The 22,222-nt window shown below is 36.7% G+C and overlaps 3 protein-coding genes, 1 non-coding gene and 1 pseudogene across 6 annotated transcripts; 1 reads left to right on the top strand and 4 right to left on the bottom strand.

The window, feature by feature from the left end:
• Window positions 1-2,365: 2,365 nt before the first annotated feature.
• Window positions 2,366-6,907, top strand: LOC111313725 (uncharacterized). Its single transcript, XM_022914416.2, has 2 exons — window positions 2,366-6,019; window positions 6,345-6,907. Exon 1 carries the CDS (start codon window positions 4,833-4,835, stop codon window positions 5,952-5,954), a length of 1,122 nt encoding a protein of 373 aa, XP_022770151.1. The 5' UTR covers window positions 2,366-4,832; the 3' UTR covers window positions 5,955-6,019; window positions 6,345-6,907.
• An 878-nt stretch (window positions 6,908-7,785) lies between these two features.
• On the bottom strand, window positions 7,786-7,857 carry TRNAW-CCA (transfer RNA tryptophan (anticodon CCA)). Its single transcript has one exon. It is a non-coding gene; the product is annotated as a tRNA-Trp (tRNA).
• Window positions 7,858-8,020: 163 nt separating this feature from the next.
• Window positions 8,021-10,980, bottom strand: LOC149512054 (uncharacterized; annotated as a pseudogene). The gene is made up of 3 exons (XR_016332858.1): window positions 10,744-10,980; window positions 8,793-8,870; window positions 8,021-8,574 (listed from the first exon to the last, which is right to left on the bottom strand). The product of XR_016332858.1 is annotated as an uncharacterized LOC149512054 (transcript).
• A 2,652-nt stretch (window positions 10,981-13,632) lies between these two features.
• Window positions 13,633-18,615, bottom strand: LOC111313724 (uncharacterized). Of its 2 annotated transcripts, none has more exons than XM_089753224.1 (12): window positions 18,052-18,615; window positions 17,124-17,659; window positions 16,947-17,036; window positions 16,601-16,840; window positions 16,200-16,421; window positions 15,825-16,119; window positions 15,424-15,740; window positions 15,221-15,330; window positions 15,023-15,129; window positions 14,824-14,903; window positions 14,642-14,735; window positions 13,633-13,969 (listed from the first exon to the last, which is right to left on the bottom strand). In XM_089753224.1, the coding sequence occupies exons 1-11, from the start codon at window positions 18,326-18,328 to the stop codon at window positions 14,643-14,645; spliced, it is 2,367 nt and encodes a 788-aa protein (XP_089609350.1). In that variant the 5' UTR covers window positions 18,329-18,615; the 3' UTR covers window positions 13,633-13,969; window position 14,642. The 2 variants fall into 2 exon arrangements, with proteins under 2 accessions (XP_089609350.1, XP_022770149.1); XM_022914414.2 differs by lacking the exon at window positions 13,633-13,969 and adding an exon at window positions 14,133-14,454.
• An 883-nt stretch (window positions 18,616-19,498) lies between these two features.
• LOC111313251 (uncharacterized protein At1g28695-like) lies at window positions 19,499-22,157 on the bottom strand. The gene is made up of 3 exons (XM_089753222.1): window positions 21,928-22,157; window positions 21,468-21,863; window positions 19,499-20,179 (listed from the first exon to the last, which is right to left on the bottom strand). Exons 1-3 carry the CDS (start codon window positions 22,075-22,077, stop codon window positions 19,658-19,660), a joined length of 1,068 nt encoding a protein of 355 aa, XP_089609348.1. The 5' UTR covers window positions 22,078-22,157; the 3' UTR covers window positions 19,499-19,657.
• Between the last annotated feature and the right edge of the window lie 65 nt (window positions 22,158-22,222).

The raw sequence follows: 22,222 nt of genomic DNA, 5'->3' as shown, positions 1-22,222 counted from the left end.
CTCAGGCACTATCTATGTGCTTTCAGCTTTGCTTAGCTAGGCAACTTGTTATATATTCTGACAGGGCAATGCCATCTGCACTAAACAAAAATAAAGTTCACTGCAGAGAACCAATTTGAAATTTACATGATCTATATAATTTTGTAAAGGCATTCAGGATTCAATAACAACCCTGATTTCACATGCTGGCGTGCTGCAGTTTTTGAACAGATAAAAGAGACACCAATATCTAGTGAACGAATATATAATAAATCGAAAAAGATGAGAGAAAAACAAGTGTAGACACTTTTTTTGGTTTAGGTTCGAATCAATTGGGTCTAATCCAATGAAATAAATGATCAAGCCCAAGAATTTATTAGTTTTTTTATCATTCATTTATGTTGCTTATTTTATTATTTTATTTTTCTTAATTTTATCTTTTTCTGATTGTTTATCTATTTTATTTATCAATTTTTGTTAGATAATAATTAAAATAAAAAAAATTTAAAAATAATAATAAAATAATAATTTATCGTGAATTGGGGGTTGGTAGGGTTAGAGTTGGATTCAATCTGTTTAAAGATTGATTTTTTATTTTTTGATAATATTGAAACCTTATCGAATAAAGAGTCAAGATTAATTAAAAATTCTTTTGATTAAGCTTATAAAAATCGACTTATCAGAATTCAGAAAGACAGATAGAAAGACACATATATAAAAAGATAGAAAAGCAGTCATAAAGTGTGGAAGATTGTTGGGGGGAATTTTTGGGAAAAATAATTTTTTTTTTGAAATTTTTTTGAAAAATCTTTAGTTTTTTGGTGAATTTTTTGACACCGATTGAATTTTTTTGATGAATTTTTAGGCGTCGATTAAACTTTTCGGTGAGTTTCCAACCATATTTTTAGATTCCGGTAAGCTTTCTAGTTTTCGACAGCTACTTTCCAGAAACTGGTAAACTTTTCAATGAACTTCCGACGAATAACTCAAATTTCGACAAGATTTTTTTAGAATCATGTGAAATTCAACTAGTGTTCTTGGGGGGTTCTATAGAGAAAGGAAGAGAAAAGAAATAGGAAAAGATAGAGGGGGGAAGCAAAAATCTGAAGGAAAAAGGTTGAAACTTGAGCTTTTATATCGTCTCAAAACAACGTCGTTTTGGGTGTTTTATTCAGTCAAGATCCGCGCGTTTTGCAATAGGGTGACCTTGTTAGTGACCTACTTCACTGTCCTTGGCTCAAGCCGAGCCGAGCCATAAGCCGTGCCTTTTCTAGCCACTGTTCCTCCTTGAAGCCAAGCTGAGCCGCACCACAACCATTGGAGCCGAGCTGCTTCCTATTTTGAGTATTTTTTATTTCTATTTTATTTTTTTTAAAGTAGTTTAGCATGATTAAATTTTTAAAAAATAAAAATAAAAAAATAGCAAAAATATAAAATAATTTTTTGAGCATAAATATTAATTATCTAATGATTAAATATTTAAAAATTTCAAATGTTAAATTTCTATAAAATTTTTAGGTGATAACTTTTTTTTAAATTTATCTTAAATGATGAAATAATTTAGATAAAGTTTCAAAAGAATAATTAATATTTATTTTCAAACAACAAAATAAAAAAACAATTGGTTGAAAATATTTGACAATTATCCAAAGATGAGAATATTAGAAATTTTAAATGGTAAAGTCCTAATAAATCTAAGTGAGAAATTTCTTTAAATTTATCCCAAATGATGAAAAAATTTAAATGAAATTTCAAGAAAAGTAATTGTCTTATTATTTTTTTTCCAAAAACAAAAAAAAAAAAAGAAAAAATATTTTCTAAATAGGCCTAAATGATGGAAAGTTTAAAAATTTTGAAAAAAGACAATATTTCTAAATTGACTTATTTAGAAATCCAACAAAATAAATAAATAAAATTTCTAAATAGGCCTAGATTATGAAGAATTTAAAAAATTTGAAAGATAAAATATTTCTAATTTGGTTCAAATTGTAAAATAATTAGATATATTTTTGATAAAAAAAACCAAACAAAAAAAAATCTTTCCGACGACGGAGCCTTTTCAAAAAATTAAATAGGATTCTTGAATACTCTTGATGAGTTGAGAAAATATTTTTAAGAATTTTACTAGATTAATAGAGTTTTAAGAGTTATTTTCAATATTCAAAATCAAAATTTAAAACCATCAGAATTAAGATTTTATGATAAATTTAAAATAAAATGATATCATCCTTTAGATGAAAAATGATATCATCTTTTGGAGGGGCATGCGTGAGTGCTATAATATTTTACACATGTAATCGAACTTTCGAATTTTGTTTTAGTTAATAAACCTAAATCTATTCTTTTAAGGACTCTTAGTCAAGTTTAAAAACTCCTCAAGAGAATAAATTTTTTAGATGATCAATCACACTTAAATAAAAAATATTATTGCTGACTTTATTTATTAAGTCTAACTATAAATTCTCGGATCTATATATTATGACAACGAGGTAATTAACTAGCAGGAAGAACTGCACTTGACTCATGTTGTCTGTTGGAGGTTGCCTGATGTAATATGGTGTTCCCATGCTTGTCTTTCCAATTCAAAATTTCCATCATTTGTAACCTCCTCATCTCCTCAATCAATACCCTTGCAGCTTCAATCTGGTTACTCTTCACAGCCAAATGAAGAGCAGTTTCGCCACTAGCACTCGCTTCTTTTAAGAGACTCTGGGCAAGCCCAGATCAGTTCCTTAACAACATCAAGTCTCCCTTTTAAAGCCGCGCAATGAAGTGGAACCTTACCATCGACATATATCATATCCAACTCTCATAAGCTCTCTTATTATTTCAATGTGCCCATTTGCTGAAGCAACATGCATGGGGCTAAAACCATTCTCATTTAGCTCCCTAGCAAATCCGGCTTTCTGCTCACAATTTCTTTTGTGATTTCTGTTTGTCCTGTCAATGCTGATATGTGGAGTGGATTATCGACTGAATTTAACGCAACTCGATCGAGTGGAAATGGATCTTCTTCTAGTAATGAGTGAAATGCAGATATATCTTCAGAACGAGCTGCTGCGAACAATCTTGGTTCCATTGATCTTGTTGCCCTTAGCAATCAGACATGCAGTATCAGCTTTTAGTTTTGGAGGGAACATTTTAGTCTATGTTAGATGATTGAATTCGTAATCCTGAAGTTTCATTTGCCCAGTGGACTGGGAATGGAATTTCACAAATGGGCATACTGGCATACAATTCAAGCAAGAAATAAAGTATATATTGTCCCTATTTTTTATCTTTTTTTATTACTATTAAATTACTTTTGAAAACCGGAAAAGTAGCATACAAGAAACTTAGAAAAAAAAAAATTCAAAGATTTGAACCGCAAATTATATAAAGGAAAAGAAAGAGTGAATCTAAAACGTTGATCAAGTGGCTACGGCCTACTTAAGAAAGTGATGGTTGGGCTGCTATTAAGGACGACCCAAGGCACTACTCCAAAAACCTCGAACAATACATAGTCAAACCAGTGTCTAATACTTAATGGGCCACTGGGCTTAAACCCATTCTTCTAACAAAGCAAAGTCCTTAAAGTCCATATGATTGTACTACATTTGCAATGCTTCCTTCCTCCCTCCCCCGTCGAACCAAAATAAAAAAAAAAAGGGAGATGGAATGGGAAGGTTAAGAAAATATGATTTTGGGCTGGAGTTCTTTTACTTTTTATTTTGTTAAAAATCTTACAAAAAGTTACTACTATTACAGATTTTGCTACTTGGATTTTTTTCATTGATGATAGGGCATTTTGCGGCCATTGCTCCTCCAATGATGGAACTGCCAACTACCAAGGACCAAAGAAGAAAAATGTTCACTTTAATCCTCTAAAGCAGAGAGAGAGACAGAGACAGAGAGAGAGACAGAGAAATTAAAAGCTGATGTCAGGACTTCTAAAGTCTTGTAAGCAACTATTCACAAGACAATCTAACGCATCCATGTGAGTAGTAAATGAGAAAATACATTCAATTACCTCCTCCAACGGTCCAACCAAGAGGGCTGCTTCCACAACGTACTTTCTTTTTTGGCCTATCCCCCACCCCCTCTCTCTCTCCACCCACCAATAAATACGAGAAAAAAACCCCACTAATGCTAGGACCGGCTAAGCTAATATCTATTCTAAACCCTCGAGTCAAACCGAAAAATCCTCCACCAAACACATCCTCAAAAAATAAAACAAAAATGGCCTTGGAATCCAGTCACCACCCAAACAAAAACCCCTCCGCCAAACCCCCAAAGTCCAGCCTCGGAGCCGTACCCGAAACCCCACCCTGTGCGGTGGGGTTCAATTCCCACAAAAACAAGATAAGCATTAACTTCGAACCAATAATAGATTACATAGAAATGGGTGCCATTTAAGTTAGAAAAATGAAACAAAAAAAAAAAGTGGACCTCTTTGTCATATAGGCTGGTGCGCAACTTATCACCCCCTACCCCAGCGGCGCACGTTAGCTCCCGCACTCGCCCACACCTAAGCGGTGGCCTCATCCATCTAGATCTCAAAATCAGCCGCACACCCCTCTCATCCCCCTTTTAGCCCCCACCTCCCCACCCCCTACAACAACCAATCAATATGTCACCAAACCCCACTTTCTCCTCCACCTCTCCACCACCAACATTATCTCCCACTCCACAATTGTTCTCCTCCTCCTCCTCCTCCTCCTCCTCTTATCCTAGTTTTCTTTATTCCCAGCCCGAAATCCACTCTGCTATAGCGCACCGCGCCCCTTATCCATCATCCCACTCTGCCAAAGTGCGCCTTCATCACCCCCATCTTTAACCATCCTTATCTAAGCCGAGACCAGAAATTTTAGATCATGTCAAACCTATCTTGTTCTCCCTCACCCCAACAGGACCCACCATCGAACACGTCGCCTCCACTACCGTCAGAAACGCCGCTGGCCCTCCCAGCACCGCCAGCATCCACATCCACACCATCGGCAACCGCCACCGTCACGCCCAACCCAAGGCGGCTCCCACCACCTTGTTGGTCACACGATGAAACCGTTGCCTTAATCGACGCGTACCGCGATAAATGGTACACGCTTCGTCGTGGGAACCTCAAGGCCAGCCACTGGCAAGAAGTGGCGGACGCAGTGGCTCGGCGCTGCCCCATGGCGACGCCTCCTAAAACAGCCGTGCAGTGCCGCCATAAGATGGAGAAGCTCCGGAAGCGGTATCGAACCGAGATACAGCGAGCTAGATCCATGCCCGTTTCGAGATTTTCTTCTTCTTGGGTCCACTTTAAGCGCATGGACGCTATGGAAAAGGGACCAAATGTGAAACCCGATTACAACTCGGATAGCCCAGATGAGGAAAACGATGAAGACGAAGAAGATGACCAAGATCAAGACTTTTACGAAGATGGGTATAAGAACGGAAACGTCAATACAAGAAGTGTACAAAAGTTGTACCGGAATGGCATTGGAAACAGCGGTGGAAGTGTCAGCGGTAGTGGCGGTGGATTTAGGATTAGGATTCCAACTGGAGTTAGTATAGCACAGCCAGGGCCAAGATTTTATGGAAAAATGGATCAGAAGTACGCGGCAAACCCTAATTCTAACGCTAGCCCTAACCCGATTCCTCACTCTAATAAGGGTAATTTTGGTGGGTCGGGGTCTGGGTCGGCTTGTGGGACTAGAGTTTTGAGGGGGTTTGAGGAGATGCCAGGGAAAACGTCAGCTTCAGGGAAAAGGGAGAGGGAGAGTGATGCGATGACGGAGATGGTGTCGGCGATAAAGGTATTAGGAGATGGGTTTGTGAAGATGGAGCAGATGAAGATGGAGATGGCAAGGGAGATAGAGACAATGAGGATGGAGATGGAGATGAAGAGAACTGAGATGATATTGGAGTCACAGCAGAGGATTGTGGAGGCTTTCGCCAATGCAGTTTCAGATAGGAAGAAGAAGTCCAAAGGAATGCCCTCACCGGAGACTTGAGATGGATTACTTGCTGCAAAAGATGGAAAGTGGGTTTTCAATCCTTTGACTACTGATGTGCCAGTGTAAGTTGGTGGAATGTTTAGGGTTTTAGTTAGTTTTCAATTTTTTTTTTGTTTGATTATTGAGTGATAGGATTATGTGCAACTTGATCTGCTGTAGCTTTTGCCTCTTTCTGTGGATTAATGTAGCTTTATTTTCTTTACTTTGCACCTAGTCGTAGAGTAATTTGTACTTGTGATTGTAATCTTCATTTAGGCTATGATAGGAACGTTGTTTGTTGGTTTGACATTAGATCATCTCTTTGTCACTGCTTTTTTGCGCCTATGTGTTTGATGGTGAAGAATATGTAGATTGCAATGTTGTCATACTGGGTGGCCTTTTTGACAGGTTATTCATTTGTTTCTGTGCTCGGCTATGAAGAAGAAATCTTGACACTTCTGTAGATGACATGGAAACTTTTATTTTTAACGAATGAGTTGGTGTAGGAAGCAGCAAAGAAAATGTGACTTAATTTCAATCTGAGATTGTTCTATGAGAAAAGCCCTGTCTTTGATTATTATTACATAAAGTGGAAACTACATATGGATATGGTTGGTGGTCAGCAGATCAGTTATCACTTGTCAGGCGCTTGTATGATTCAGAACATCAGGAAAGTTGTTATTCAGGAATACGGTCATCAAAGCTGGTGTTTCGTTCTGTATACAGCATTCATTCGACAGGTTAAATGGTAAAGTTAATTTGAAGAGCATGATGTCCACAAGATATTTCATTTTCCTGACTTGTAGAACAGTTTGGCGTTTCTTTATGGCTGATATCAACATTGGTAAAAGACCGGGCAGATTGCTGATTATCTTCCCATTTGCTAAATAGCTTAGTTATGTTTCTATTCGCAGACAGATGCACTGTATCATCGGCAATATTTAACCCTAATCTAACAATCTTCACGATCACGGTGCTGCATTAGAGATTCAATGGTGCCATTGCCAAGTTTCATGGTTCATTTGCACGAGATGAGGTTAAGATGTGATGCGTGAATACCAGATATTCTTAAACTTGTTTGGTTAGCAAGTTCTGTTCTCTCGATTTAATTAAAATGAACGCAATGCTCCCCTCACAGCAAATAAAATCGCTGAATATTCACCATATTTAATGGTTTTGGAAATCTGAGCCAAATATGTAACGATCAAATTGTGGAGAATGTCGTCCAGCCAGCTGAATAAGCATCTGTTTTATCTTTTTGCCTTGCATTATATTAGCCATTTGTAAACTATTAGTAAAAACTACTATCTTAACACCTGGGAGTAAGCTATATTTTGAATTATTTTATTTTATTTTTGAGGTTGTATCGACCTTGAATGTTTCTTCAGTCTGATTTCATTACATGTCAACAGCTCAAAATAGGGTAGATCATAGAATTATCGGGAACGTATGGTCATTCATCATCTTGCAGAAAATGCTCTGAATCTGATCATTCTAATCAGAACCTGCTTTACGACTCAACTTCCCAACTTTGAGGATGATCACGCTATACCCATGCTATCTGTAGATAATTATAAATATTTCAAGTTGGGATTTTCTATTTTATATCAAAATGTTATGTTTTTGTTCCTTGTCATTACTATAGCCAACCATTTTCAAATGCCCATTCTTTTTCATCTGGGGCCGTCCAACATGAAGCATAATACCAAATACCAAGAATATTATCTTGCGAGGTCGGAGGTTCTGAACCATAATTTTGCAGCGTTGTGGTTGCAGTTTGGGCTTTCTTTTGCCTGCTGGAAAATAAAACGAAAAATTGAATAAAAAAAAGGAGGACTGTTTTGGGGATTGAACCCGACGTGAATCGAACACGCAACCTTCTGATCTGGAGTCAGACGCGCTACCATTGCGCCACGGATCCTTGTTGAAAATATCGGCACTAATTACTTTCAACAGCTTTTATTCACGAATGACTATAACAAAAATAAGCAAGCGTAGCTCCTGGTATACATGCTCATACACATACATGTATATACCATGATCAAACCTGGGTCACCTGTCATCAGTCAAGTCAATCCACGAAGTGACCAAAGAAAAGGCAACCATTCTTCCATAGCAAGAACTACATTACTTGTATGATTATTTAAGGCCAAATTAGGTTCAAATTGATTATATTTTTTAACCGACTCTTTGGAAACAAAATCTTGGTGGGTATTCATCGGACACTGGAAGTATTAGATGAAAAATTTATCCCTGCACTACATTCTGCTGCACTTTGCTCCGATGAACATATGCAGCATCAGATATCAAGGACTTCTTCATTCTTAAGAACCATAAAGGAACAGGTTTTCCCAAGACAGATCCTTTAACATTGCTCCACTCCTCTGGTATGGTTGGAAGCTGCGCAATTTTCTCCACAATGTCCATATCTTTAGGTAGAACATAACCAAACACCGTGTGTGCTTTTCTCCACTCATTGTGGTTTGATAGACTGATAAAAAAACTCTGGTCCAGCGCCAGCCCATGCAATCGATCCTCTTCTTACAGTGGGGCAAACCTCTACTGGAATATCCTTAAATATGGTCCCATGGGCTTCAGGTGTTCCTTGAATTGGTGCAAATATGGGGCCAAATGGAGCCTACATAGCTCATGTGAGCAACACTTTTAAGTTACAACTTGAAAATGCTGAAAAACAAATCATGCATGTGTTCTGAAGGATTGGATGGTTTGAAAAGCATGAAAGAGGATGTGACCGTCAGATATGGTCAAGAATAGATGTGAAATATAAATAATGTGAAGAACTGTCGAGTACATTGACATGCAAGAACTTGGCAAAAATTCTGAGGAAAGCCTTACATGTTCAATGTGATTTTCTCGAGGATCCCAAGAGTTTCCCCGGATTTCAGCACAATGAAATTGGCAACCCACAAAATCCTGCAATCCCAATAGCTCAAGAATATATGCAACAGAATGTGAAGCACAATCAGGCAAAAGCCAGAAATCATGGATCGCAACAACTGAGAATAGAAATTGTGCAAAAGGAAGAAAACTAAATTGAACAAATAGAATTAAAATAAAGGTGATAACCCGTGAAACGTGCAAGGCTTATGCCATTTAGTTTGGAATAAGACAATAGAAACAAAGTGGGGGAGGGACAGAAAGAAAAAAACTTCAAAAAACAAAGGTAACACCACCAATATTATATGTCACACATCATGTAAAGAAATAGACGCTAAAATCTTCTCATTGCAAGGGCAGCAATGACAGGTAAATTTGGACCAACCTCTTCCAAGCTATACCAGCACACACTTTGTGCAGAAATTCCCTAGTCTGGAGTAAATTAGATGACTTAAAGTTTTGAACTTCATGAACATAAGTGAAAACAATTAGGGATCTAGCATCAGTTGACTTCCAAACAAGCTGACAAACCTACATTTACCCATTGCATCTCGACTTGAGGTGACAGCAGACAGACGTGGATTGGGGTCAAGGTGTGCAACCTGCCCCATATAACGAAAAACAGATAAGAAGATTGTATGGCTCTAACTATTCGAGTGGTACTTACATGTAGAAGAAAAACAGAGAAAATGAGCGAATTATGCTGCACGCTTATACTATTTGAATTATGCACTTAATTTAACATGGACAACCCCATATACTGTTTTCAACTTAACAATGCCCTACAAAGAAAATGGCAAAGCGTGTTAGAAGTATGAACTAGACTGGCACATATTTCACCTTCTGAAGATTGTCATAACAAAATGGATATTTCAGCATACAAATTAGAAAATCACAGTAACAAGGGCACTCTGACATGCATGTTTCTTAAGGCCAAAATATTACTACATGAAAATATATTCCGTATGTAATAGCTAAGTTTTTCTATTTATTTCTCCACATCCTCAAAGCTTGCAGACACTTGCTAGAGTTCTGAAGGGTTATGAACTCCCAAAGCTAGAGTTCTGAATACAAATTAGTAAGAAAATCACACTAACAAAGGCACTCTAATGTGCATGTTTCTTAAGGCTAACATGTTACCATATGAAAATATATTCCGTACGTAATATCTAAGTTTTTCTATTAAGTTCTCCACATCCTCATACCTTGCATACTCTTGCTAGAGTTCTAAGGGTTATGAACTCCCAAAGCTAGAGTTCCGAAGGGTTACGACCTCCCACAGCCAGAAAAGTTTAACGTGTTTTGAGTAAACTCACGCTCAGAGATTTATACGACCAAAATTTTGATCAGCAAATACAAACCTCTCCTTTACCAAAGATTAGGCCAGGTGTCCATATAACTTTTTCGCCTGAGTCTCAGCCGATCAGGATTCAAGGTATTCTTTTTGTTTCTCCAGCCAACAATGAACGCAAGAAGAGGATAAATCTTAGCAAATTTTATATCCACAGCAAGGATATAGAAAGAATAAGAGAGTTCCCTCTTTTAATAACTAAAAGGAAAGAGGAAATGCTGTGAATTAACTTCAGATTTTAATTCCAAATTTGATATCGGTAGCAATAAATTAAAGGAACTCGTACCGTTAAGATTAGGAAATCACCCAAAAGCAATTCGTTACATCTGCGTTGAAATGGAAATGTTCATATAGTATTTATCTAGTTCAATCCTTTTTTCCCTTTTTTCACTCTCCTTCTACGATTTTTACAGTACTATCAGAAAGACTGGGAATTGAGTCTATGCTTCAAATTTCCAATCAACATTGCATGCAAAAAGGGAAATTTTCCAAATTACTAAATCCAAATATAGAATGAACAAACGAAGGTCGAGATCAAAGCAAGAAATATTTGTCTACCTCACCAAATCTAGACCCACAAGCCTCTCCATTGCCACAAAACACCCAAGAGTCACATAAACAAGGCCCATCGTCACCCTGACACATCTCCTTGCTAGCCTTACAACACTCTTCTTGAAAATTCACTTTGAACTCCGATTCCCATTTCACTGCATCACCCCAATTCCTCTGCAACGTCCATTTTCTTTTTCATCTGTCCTCAAACGTTCACTTGAACCAACAGAAATAGTGTCGCTACTGCCTCTAAACGCAACGGAGAAGTTCAGATAGGTCATGCAACAGGAGATCGCGGCTATTGAGTCAGCTTGCCTACAACTCATTTGACAGAGTTGACAAACCCCGAAAGCGATTCACCTATTCATTGCCACTGTGTAGTTAATCTGGGTTTTCCAGTGTGATAGAAAACAGAGGAATCCCATTTTTTCTTTATTTTTTATCATACGATTTTTCAGAGTTTGTAATGCTTGAGGAATCATTGAGCAGCAGAATAGAATGATTAATTACTTTTAACGTATATTTCGAGCCTTGGACAGGAAATATAAGCGAAGTACAGTACATGAGTACAGCACTGGAAAATAACCAATACAAGCTCTATTATACATATATATATTAAATAATGACGTCATATAGGTAGATACAGTCCTGTGGATTATCTTCAGCCGTCAAACGGAAACCAGATGGCAAAAATAAAAAGCATGTTGTGGAGAATAAAGGTTTAAAAACTTTCAAGAGAACAAAAAGAAGGTGGGACTGTATAAAATCGAAAAATGGTATACAAGCTTATGTTTCAACTTGAAGAAAAAAATATGGGAAAGGAAAAGAAAAGTGGCTTACACGGACATAAACTGGAGGCACGATTTTATATTTAGGTATTTACACAGGCTAAAACCGCCAACGCTCGTCTAGTTGTCTTGGATTTATTGGTAATCAATGATAGGCATGTTTGATTGGCTGCTGATTTCATTTTTGCAAAGTCAAATTTACCATTGCTTTGGCATTTTAGTGAGAGTCAATAACAATGGGTTAAAACAGGTTATTGCCACCGTTGCATCCATTTTTAAGTTGACGGAGATGATGAATAGAAACATAGAAGAGTATTCCTTTCGTGATCTTGAAGTAAACAGCCAGACAGGTAAGGATTTTTTTTGTTTTTTTTGTAAAGGAAAAAAAAGGAGACACGCTTGGAGAAGAAAAAAATCGGGTTGAGCACTTGTGGATCGAACTTTGAAGTGATAAATATGAGGGAAGATACAGCATACATCCATAATCCATCTTGGCACAACTTATAGAAGAAAGCAAAAGCTGTTTGGACCTTAGTAACAGCAAAATTGCTTGTGTTCGCGGTCAATAACTATTACACCAGCAGACTTGAGACTCCATATTCTTATACAGTTATAAGGCTAAATATTATTACTCAATTAGACTTTATTTTTCCGCCAAAGAAACTTTGTAATTACTAATCGCAACGACTTTCTGACATCATCAGGGTTGGCCTGAAATCTAGTATGCCAATTCAAAAGAAATACAAGCAATGAATTGAAGATTTGCCTACTCGATAAACATTTAACAAAAATAAGTTTCCCATTGAAAAACAAAACACAGAAAAGTAGTATAGCAACTCAAAAGAAATACAAGCATTTTCAAACAAGGATAAATACAGGACCATACTTCGTTTTCATTAAAGTGGAAACTTCTTCAAATTGTTTACAAAGCCAAATTACATCAAGAAATAAACTACTAAAACTAGCACCTACATTGCATCAAAGCAATTAAGAAAAAAATCATGCTGCTAAATAAGTGCCAGTCCTGCTAATAGCCTGTTGAGATAAAACAGTATACTATGAAGTATAAAAAATGTTATGCAGACACTGCTACTCCCCCATGATAGAAAACCTCGGTTTATTTCCAGCAAAAACATGAATGCATATGTAAAAAGCTTAAGCAAAAATGGAAAGGAACACCCAATCAAGATTTTAATTTCAAAAACCTTATCAACAAAATGGAAGACCCAGACAATCAAATGCCTTCATGCTAAGAATTTTGATTCTATACCAACCCAGGTAACAACAAAATTCTACAAGAATCACATTGAGTCAAGAATAAACCACCATGGAGCAAAAATCACTGAAAGGTAGCAGGTTCCTGTAGACTCTACACTAAATGAGACAAAGTGTCTTGCATAGACCATTCTTTTCACATCTATCGCATATTCTTGTAACTTGTCAACCTATATGTTGTTAAAATACTTGGGGGAGGGAAATCATGTCACTCAATTGTTCTTAAGTGTAGTTAGTAAAAATCAATAATTTGTATACATTGTAACTCCAGCTAAAAGGAGTGGCCAGTGTGTTTTCTTAAATCAACAATCTCTAAGTTACCAACATACCCACAGCTTTGGTGATTACCGAGCCAATTAGGATTCAACTTTTCCAAAATCACTGCTCTACTGAACCCAATATGTAAAGCAGCAACTGCTTTTCCACAAAGTAATCAAACTTAAGAAACAACAAATTGATATCCAACTGAAGAACCTCCAAGTTCTACCAAAAGTAAATTAAACGGGTTTCATACACCAAAAACCTCCCAAAACTACCAAGTATTTGATGAATCAATCAGGCATTCATCATGAGAAACTAAAAAATTCCCTTAGATCCATATAGTATCTTTACTTGGAGAACAGCTTCATAAGGAGTTGCTTTATCAAAGAAATAACCTGGCAGAAAAGAATTAGCAAGTAATAAAACATATGGAAGCGGTCCTTCAGCCAGAACTGTTATTTTCGTACTGGTCATAAGAAAAGTTCAAATCTTTGCCTAGCATACTCCATCAGGCCAACCCGAAACCAGAAAACCAGGAATCAAACACAAAAAGTATTTCTGAAGAAAGAAGTCAACCAAGAACACTGAAAATACAACACAGACTAAAAATCAAACACAACAGGTATTAAAGATACCATGCCCTCCCCTTTATTAAGATCAACTTCCCATTGCATCTTAGTCTGGAATTCTCAAAGGAAAACAAAGCAAAACCAAAAGTTAGAAGTATGTGTCTACAGTCTACAAGTTTGTGAAACAAGGTCAAGCACGCCCATTAATTTCCTCCAGGCTTGTGTATGGCTTCACAAAGCACCAACTTCAGAATGTGATATGCTTATGCATGAATGTCCTCCACTGATGTCTTTATAGCCTTCAGTTAGGTGCCATTTGAACTCTCCATGCTTATCAAGCTAAAGAAAATAGCATGTTAATGCCTTGTTTCTATCTTAATCAACATTTACCTGATGAGTTCAGCATGGCAAAATATCCAAAATCCCTGACCAAACGTATATTAAAACCTTAATTTCTTCTCTAATACTCTGCCCATTAAAATATGTGATAAATGCTTCCGAATTATCGATCACGAGGAGTTCTTAAATATAAAAATAAACAATGTTGTTCATACACACAGCACATTCTAAGCACTTGCCATTTTCATCTCTAAATGAGAATAGTTTTTCCTTACAGCATAAACTTGAATACTCACAAATAACCTGTTTGTGAAACTAGAAACAGCTTGAACCAACACACACCCTCTTTCACATAAAACTTTAGCCTCAAAATCTTTTTCCTTCAATGTATGGAGGCTATAGCACTTGGCATGCTTCTATCCAATACCATAATCCAAAAGCTTCAAATGTTCCACATCCTACAGCAGCCTCATTGTCTTTGAAATCTGTTCCATAGACAAGTTTACTTGTGACAATATAGCTATGTCCTTGACAACACATCTCTCAGAAGAACATAGAAACCAATTTCTTCGGGGAGCCCTAATCTCCGTTAAAAATACACTAATGCTAAAGATTATTGCACTTCCATGAGTGCAACATGAAAGGAATGGGATAAAAAACAATTTGACTTACATCAGTAGTATGATCCAGAACCACCACCACCCATGTAACTGCTGCCACCCATACCACGACTAGAATACATTGATGAATAAGAGCTACCACCAACCTGCCATGGAAGCAGAGAGAAATATCAATTTAGGCAAGTGTTTTTTAAAAATTTTAAACAAGAAAAAAAAAAAAAGAAAAGGGCATACATCAGATCCCCTAGGCATGTAATCACCACCATAACCAGAGGATGAGTACATTTCTCCAACATCACTGCTGCTGAAAGAACCTGAAACCAAATTAGAGTAAATTATTAAATCACAAAACACCAATAAAAACATGCCAACCCCCAACAGGCAAGGGTCCCCTTTTTCTTCTTTAACAAGTCAGCAGCAACAAAAGACACACCTCCACCATAGCCCATACCCTGACGACTGCCATATAGCCCATGTGAATCCTGACTGCTGGACATAGAACTCCTGCTGCCACCATATCCTAGACTGGATCTACCAAGCCTATCAAAATAAGACGGAAGATAAACATAGCTCCTGAAAGAAGATAATAAAAAGAGAGAACTGCTTATATTTCCAAATGTCAGTCACATACCTATCACCATATGCATCCACATATGGAGGCGCACCTCCAGCAAGTTCATATTCTACATGAGCCCTTGAATGCCTGGCACTGACATCAGCATATCGCGGAGGAATATCATCCTGATTCAAAAAGCAGTATGTGGCATAAACAGCTTGGAAATTGTTAAATCATGCTAATCAGACAAAATTACATGAAGGAACAATAAGACCAACCATAGCCGAATATGGTCGTTTTGAGCCAGACATAGAGGCATAATCACGGCCACGCCCCTCACGGTAACTAGGAGGAGGTCTTTCAAACCTTTGGACATATGCATCATCCACATAGGGTCTCCTTGCAGCAGGACGAGATGTGCTTCTAGGCAAATCAGAGTAGCCAGAATTGCGAGAAGAATACTCATCTCCATATGATGGGCGTCTCTCAGGAACAAACCTAGAACCATAATCCACAACAGCTCTGCTTCTTGGAGGAGGAAGCTCATCACGCCGACTATATTCCCTCTTCAAACTATTCTTTGGGTATGTTGCAACTATAAAAAATCGAAATTCGAATTTTTAAATATAGATAGCCAATTCAAGAATATAGGTAGACATGATACAAAATTGAGGCATACCAGGTGCTCTTCTGTCATAGGATCTAGAAGGAGGTGGAGCCAAAGGCCGACCTCTAGCTGTTGCAGACATAATAGGACGTCTATCTCTTAATCCAACAGGCCTCTTTAGACTAGGTGGTGGAACACGACTACTAATTCCTCTTATCCCACGAGGATGGAAATCATGTGAAGCTTGATGACCCCATGAACCCCTAACAAATCGTCCAGATCCACGCCCAGACCTGAAACTATCACGGCCAATGTGCTTACCCCTGCCTCTCTGATGTGGTCTTGACAACCTAGCTCTGACTTTAGCCTGAAACAAAAGAGTAGCAATTAAACAAGATGACATGTAACTCATGCAGACAACATAATACACCAAGAACTTTGACTAACCTTGTTGTTACCTTCACCCAACTCAGTATTGTTAATGCTCTTAGCACATGTGACTGCAGCATCATGAGTATCAAACGTAACAAAACCATAATCCTTCCTATCAGCAGATGGCATATTACGGGCAAGTTCAATCTTTTCAATCTCCCCATATTTCTTCAGCAGCTCCCTAACACGATCCTCATCCCAAGAAGGAGGTAGGCAATCAATAAATATGGTCCTAACCTGAACTTCGACCATAAAATCATCAAACTCTTCTAATAAAAGACATTAATATTTCCAATAAGCCTAAGCCTTTAGCACCATTGAATGCGAAAAAATTAGCATAATTATTGGTACTCCACACCACCTAATGCAAATATATATATATATATATATATATATATATATATATATCAAATTACCTGTGCCATGATTTCGTCACCTGGGTCAATGAAGGAATCGGCAAAAGAAACCTTTGCAGGCCTATCAACCCCAAATAAAACATCTCTCCGTTGAAGGCGCTTAAAAGCATCCATGGCATCTGAACGAGATGCAAATTCCAAGAAAGCAAAGCCTCGATTCATTCCCTCATTGTTGCTATCTTCTACCAATGTTAAGTCATCAACATTGTCAACTCCATAATGTTTCAACTTCTCTTTCAACTAAAATCACAGTCATTAACAAACATCAGGAACATATTATCTACTGATAACCAGTTAGAAAGATACTCATACTTTTTAGTTACCTCAAATAAGCCAATGTACTTACCGCTTCCTTTGTCCATGTCCTGCATATGTTACCCAGAAAAAGGGTGTCACTGTCTTGACTTGGGGTAACACCACACTGTTTCCCGTTAATCTGGAATTTCATTGAAACAAAACAATTTAAGTTGTGAAGTCAATACATTTTGACGTTCAAAAAATGATTTTGAAGATCAATAATTACCACAGGATTCTTAAGTTCTGTAAATGCTCGCTTTGCTTGTTCTATAGTTGCAAAACGCAAGAATGCAAACCCCTTGTTCTTCTTTGTTTGAAGGTTCATCATCAGCCTAACTTCAACAACTTCACCAACTTGGCTGAAGACTTTCCTAATATCATCCTCAGTGGCATCCTTGTCTAAACCCCCAACAAACACTTCAAACTCTTTACGCTTCCTTCTCTCTTGAACAACTTCATGTCGCTCCTCATGCTCAGCAGCATCAGCCAAATCTGCATGCTCCACTTTGTCCCCAGCATGCTCATCATCATCATCACCTTCTACTTCAACTTCTACTTCTACTTCATGAACATCTTCTTCATCTGACAGATCACCCTCAGGCTCTTCCTCTAATTCATCCCCCACCTCATCTGCATCCATCTCCTTCTCATCATAATCCACCCCACCATATTCTTCAGTTTCATATTCAGGTTCATTATCATCCAATTCTAAACGCTCATCTTTTTCATACTCCTCAATAGACTCCTTCAAGTCATTATCCTCTGCAATGAAAAAAAAGGGTAGAATAATCCAGGTAAGTCAAGAAATAATCACCTAAAAACAATTTATACTAAATTCTAATAAAACAAAGATCTCTAAACAGTCCAAATCCTCATAAAGATAATAATTATCAACCTTGTAAACTCTCAGAAAGGGGAATCAAGGATAACTTGATGTAATTAAATACCACATAAGATCCAACATAAAGCACAAATTGTAAGATGCTAAACTCCCGAAATAACCCACAAAATTACAATAAAAGCCACAATTTTTTGTAGAATAGGGACAAGCAAATAACAACAGAAGAACGCCACGTAAATTTCAAAATTGCTGATGCCCCAATCCCATCAGATTGAGATCAAATCAGATAAACCAAAAGAGACAGAAGACTTACTCTTCATCGCAACCAACCCATTGAAATTCAAATTTAATCCGGCGTTTTCATCCAGGACAACCCCAATTGGCTTCCCATCACTCTTTACGTCCTCCACGACCTCCTCTTCTTCCTCCTCCCTCGCCATCACAACCGGAACTGAAGCATCCTCTACCCTCACGGCCTCCTCTACAGGCTCCGCAGGTGGATTCTGGGATTTGGATGCCCCTCTAGTCGACCTCGGCATCCTCTTTGATCCAGCGGACGCAGCCCCTCTCTTCGCAATTCTAGGAGGCATTGCTTATCAACCTAACGATTTAAATATCACAATTTGATGATTAAAAAACCTAATCGAAACTCTCGATGGAAGAAACGAATTAAACCCTCCCACAAATTGATGAAAAACCCTAGATTGGTCGAAAAGGAATCCAAATTAAAGACCCTGATAAGTAAAAGAAAGTATACTAAATAAGAAAACACTAGAATATCAGTTAAAACCCTAACCCTAAATAGGATAAAGAAACTGGAGAGGAGAGAGAATAATAACAAAGACGGAAAAAAGAAAAGCGCTAAAAACACAGACGTGAATTTTGGGACTCAAACGAGAATATTTATACAAGGTTGATCTCCGGGTTTATTTGGTACTATAACTCGGAGGGGAGTTATAGGTGTAAGTGGAATTAGGGATTTCTATTGGTACGTGGATTTTGAGTAATATTTGACGACACGTGGACAAATTGTAATGTAGGGAAAGTGTGGTGAGTAAAGCAGGTGATTATTTTTATGATCGAGCTCGGTGACCTGAGAGTTGGGAGTATGATGTAACGATGATTTGTTTGGTACCGTCATCCGCCGCCTATGTGGCACTGTTACATTGCGTAATCAGTACGATAATCTTTTTTTCATTATTATTATCAAACGATAATAATAATTCAGCACCGAGTTACAGCTTATATATAAAAAATTAATTCCTAAAGTATTTATTTTATCCTAATTTATTTAACTTTTTAATTGAGAGTGAAAGAATATGGGTTTATTTTAAAATAGTTTCACATACCCTTAATAAAAATAATATGACTTCATATCATCATAATTCACAAGGTACATGCTTAAAAAAAGGAAAGAGAAAATACAAGCATGAATAATGATAACATATTTATCAGGCATTGTTTGGTTTTTTATTTTTTATTTTTTTGAAATATTTTAAAATTATATTTTTAAAACATTTAAATCTTTTTATCTTTTGATATTAAAAACTATGAAACATCACATTTTTAAAAAATAAAAATTTAATATCATATACATTAAAATCTTTTTTTTTGTTGTAAAAAATACATGAAAATTAAAGAAAAAACTAGTAACAATTATAATTTTACACTAAGAAAAGCTCTACAGTCAAAATCACTTTTGTCATGTATTTATCAAACAATATTTGGATCTTGTAACAACAAAATTTCACCATTCTCTCGTACCAAAAACAAAACTAAACTTTTTATGATTTAATATTTGATTTGATCATGATTCATGAATATTCAAGTATGCCACAAATAACAAAAGTAATTTTTTATTTTAAAAAACTATATCAAACCAATAGATTTACCAATATGTTTAGCTTAACGTCTTATCTTTAATCTTTCCATGAATCCCAACATCCAGTGTGTGCTGACCACCTAAAACTCCTAGTTATATTAGGAGCAACTTCGGGATACTTAGTCACAGCAGCCTTTAACTTCTTCCAATCGCGGAGTGCAACCGTTAAATCTCTAACCTTCGCACTTATGTGGCGGCAACAATTTGCATGGACAGTGATTACCGCGCTGACATCTCCGCTGTCTTGACAAAACCCACTGAAATGCTTGGTCTCCAAGAACCTTAGTTGGAGATCCAGTTGCCTGCAGATCCCATGCCGCAGTAAGTCCAACAACACATCTTGCTCTTTTTTCCCCGTGGAATTGTCCTTCTTGGAATACCATGTGTCGAACAGTGAGATGGTCTTGTTATTTGATCTGATGTAGTAGAAGCCGGTGTTGATCAAATTATGCTCAGGCCGCGGATCGCCATTGAAATTATCAACGCTGATTTGGAGATCCTCGATTCCGTTTAGTCTTAACTTTGTTAATGGATTTCGTAGCCACAACACATCTGTATCCTAGTAGAATGAGCAAAATAATTAATTATTAACATCTCGTTAGGTATGATCACATTCAAGTTTCACTTCAGAGTTCAAAGGACTGGTATAAAAAGGCCTTATATGTACCTTTTGATGATGGTTCTTGAGGGTTTGAGAATTGTCAACTTCCAAAATAATCATTCTTAATTAATATAAGTTTGGTAAACGATAAATAAGAAGAACCTCAAGGAAAAGAAAAAAAGACTGTTCCAACCAAACATAGACTAATTACTTTTGAGCCCAACAAAAACATAAGTAGACAGCCTAAAAAATGTCGAGTCCATTAAAAACCTGTGCTTTATGACAAGAAAAAATCAATCGATTAGTAGATCAGAGGTTCAAGTAATCTAACTTCATGGTTTAATTGGTTAATTGGGTTTGTTGTTAACTTCGTCATGGTTACTGAGCAAACATCCAACCGTGCTTTCATTTCCTTGTCGAACATCCAATCTCAACTAAACACTAGAGCTTTTGCGGGAAAAACAAAACACTAGAATTAATTTTACAGAGTCGACCCCTTGCCTAAGAATTAATTACCCTAATTTCTTGGCAGCCTATATTGCTACACCTTACAGAGTTTCGTGTGATTCAGGGCGCTGACGGTTAACGGTTGAGGAACTTCCCCAAACATTGAGGGCACTGATTGCTCAATGAACTTCTCCCACGTAACACCAATGGCAAACAATGTCCCAAAATGCTATAAATTCCGAGTTGGCAATTCAACTTGGGTTCTACGCAATTTGAAATTATAAAATTCTTTTAATTGAGTTCTACATCGAGTTGAGTTTAAAATAAAAAAAAATTGAATGAAATTTTAGGCAAACTCATTCTTATTTGGTGTGTATATACATGTATATATATATATATATAATATTTTTTATTTAATTATATATTTATATTTATTTAATTTTATGTTTTATTAATTTTATATTGAATTAATTATGATTTTGTATGTGTACGAATCAGATCGGATTAAATATTAAAATAATATTTTAATATCAAATTAAATTTGATTCGAGTATTAGGTATATAAAATTAAATCGAATTCAAAATACATAAAAATTCTTCTCAATCTAATCTATTATCATTTTTTATTCTAAACTAAATATGATTTTACTGTTTAACAGAAATAATAATGCGAAAATTTAATCAATATTTATCATGATTTTCAATTAATGGAATTCTAAAACCTTACCAGGTTATGGAATAATTCCAAGAAAATAAAAGATTTAGTGAAGAATTGTAAAAAAAAAAAAAAATTGCATGCCATGAAAATGAAGCTGTAGCCACGCCTCAAGACATCTAAAAGAAAAAGAGTTCTTGTCCACATCATCTTAATAAAATCCTGCGACATATAAACTTTCTCCCCACCAAAATCAACAGCTTCCGTCACCAATCTGTAACAGTGCAACCGCTTAAATTTGCACCGATCATAAGCCGTTTGATCGACGGTAACAAGTAGTAGATGATCGAGCAATGCCCTGGTATTGTCCCCTAGCCAAAAAGTCTCCAAGAAAAGGTCCAACATTGTCGTCTCTGCATTAGCACTTTGCTCAACATAAGCTCTGTTGACAACTGCAATGATCACGGTCTTGTTTGGCATGGAAGCTTCATGCAGCGCCAAATCAAGCTCGTCGTTTACAGGGAACTTTACGATGGTAGTCTGAAACAGAAAAAGAATGAGTTTTCATCACTAAGAAAATGATATAAAATTTGTATATACTTACAAAATTTGAAGGTGGACGGTTGGTTTCTTGATAGCGCAGTAATAAAGGGTTTGATATTGAAGGAGACCAGACACATATGTAAAGAACTCCAACTAAAAGGAGAAAAACTATTGCAGAAGTTCCTCGATAAAGGTTCTTTGGGTGTTCCATGAATGAGATTGAGAATTAAAGGGAGTAATAGGGCGGTTGCGAACTTTCTTCGATGAAAAAGCCTTTGGTTTCTTTTGGCTTGTAAGGATTCACGAAAAGAGTTGAAAAAGCCTTTGGTTTCCCTTACCTAATTGACTAATAGATT

Source organism: Durio zibethinus, chromosome 23 (genome assembly GCF_047325235.1).
Source record: "Durio zibethinus cultivar Kanyao isolate XHJ-2024 chromosome 23, ASM4732523v1, whole genome shotgun sequence".
Taxonomy (NCBI): domain Eukaryota; kingdom Viridiplantae; phylum Streptophyta; class Magnoliopsida; order Malvales; family Malvaceae; genus Durio; species Durio zibethinus.
The sequence above is the reverse complement of the archived record's forward strand: the minus strand, read 5'-3'. Positions and strand labels throughout refer to the sequence as shown.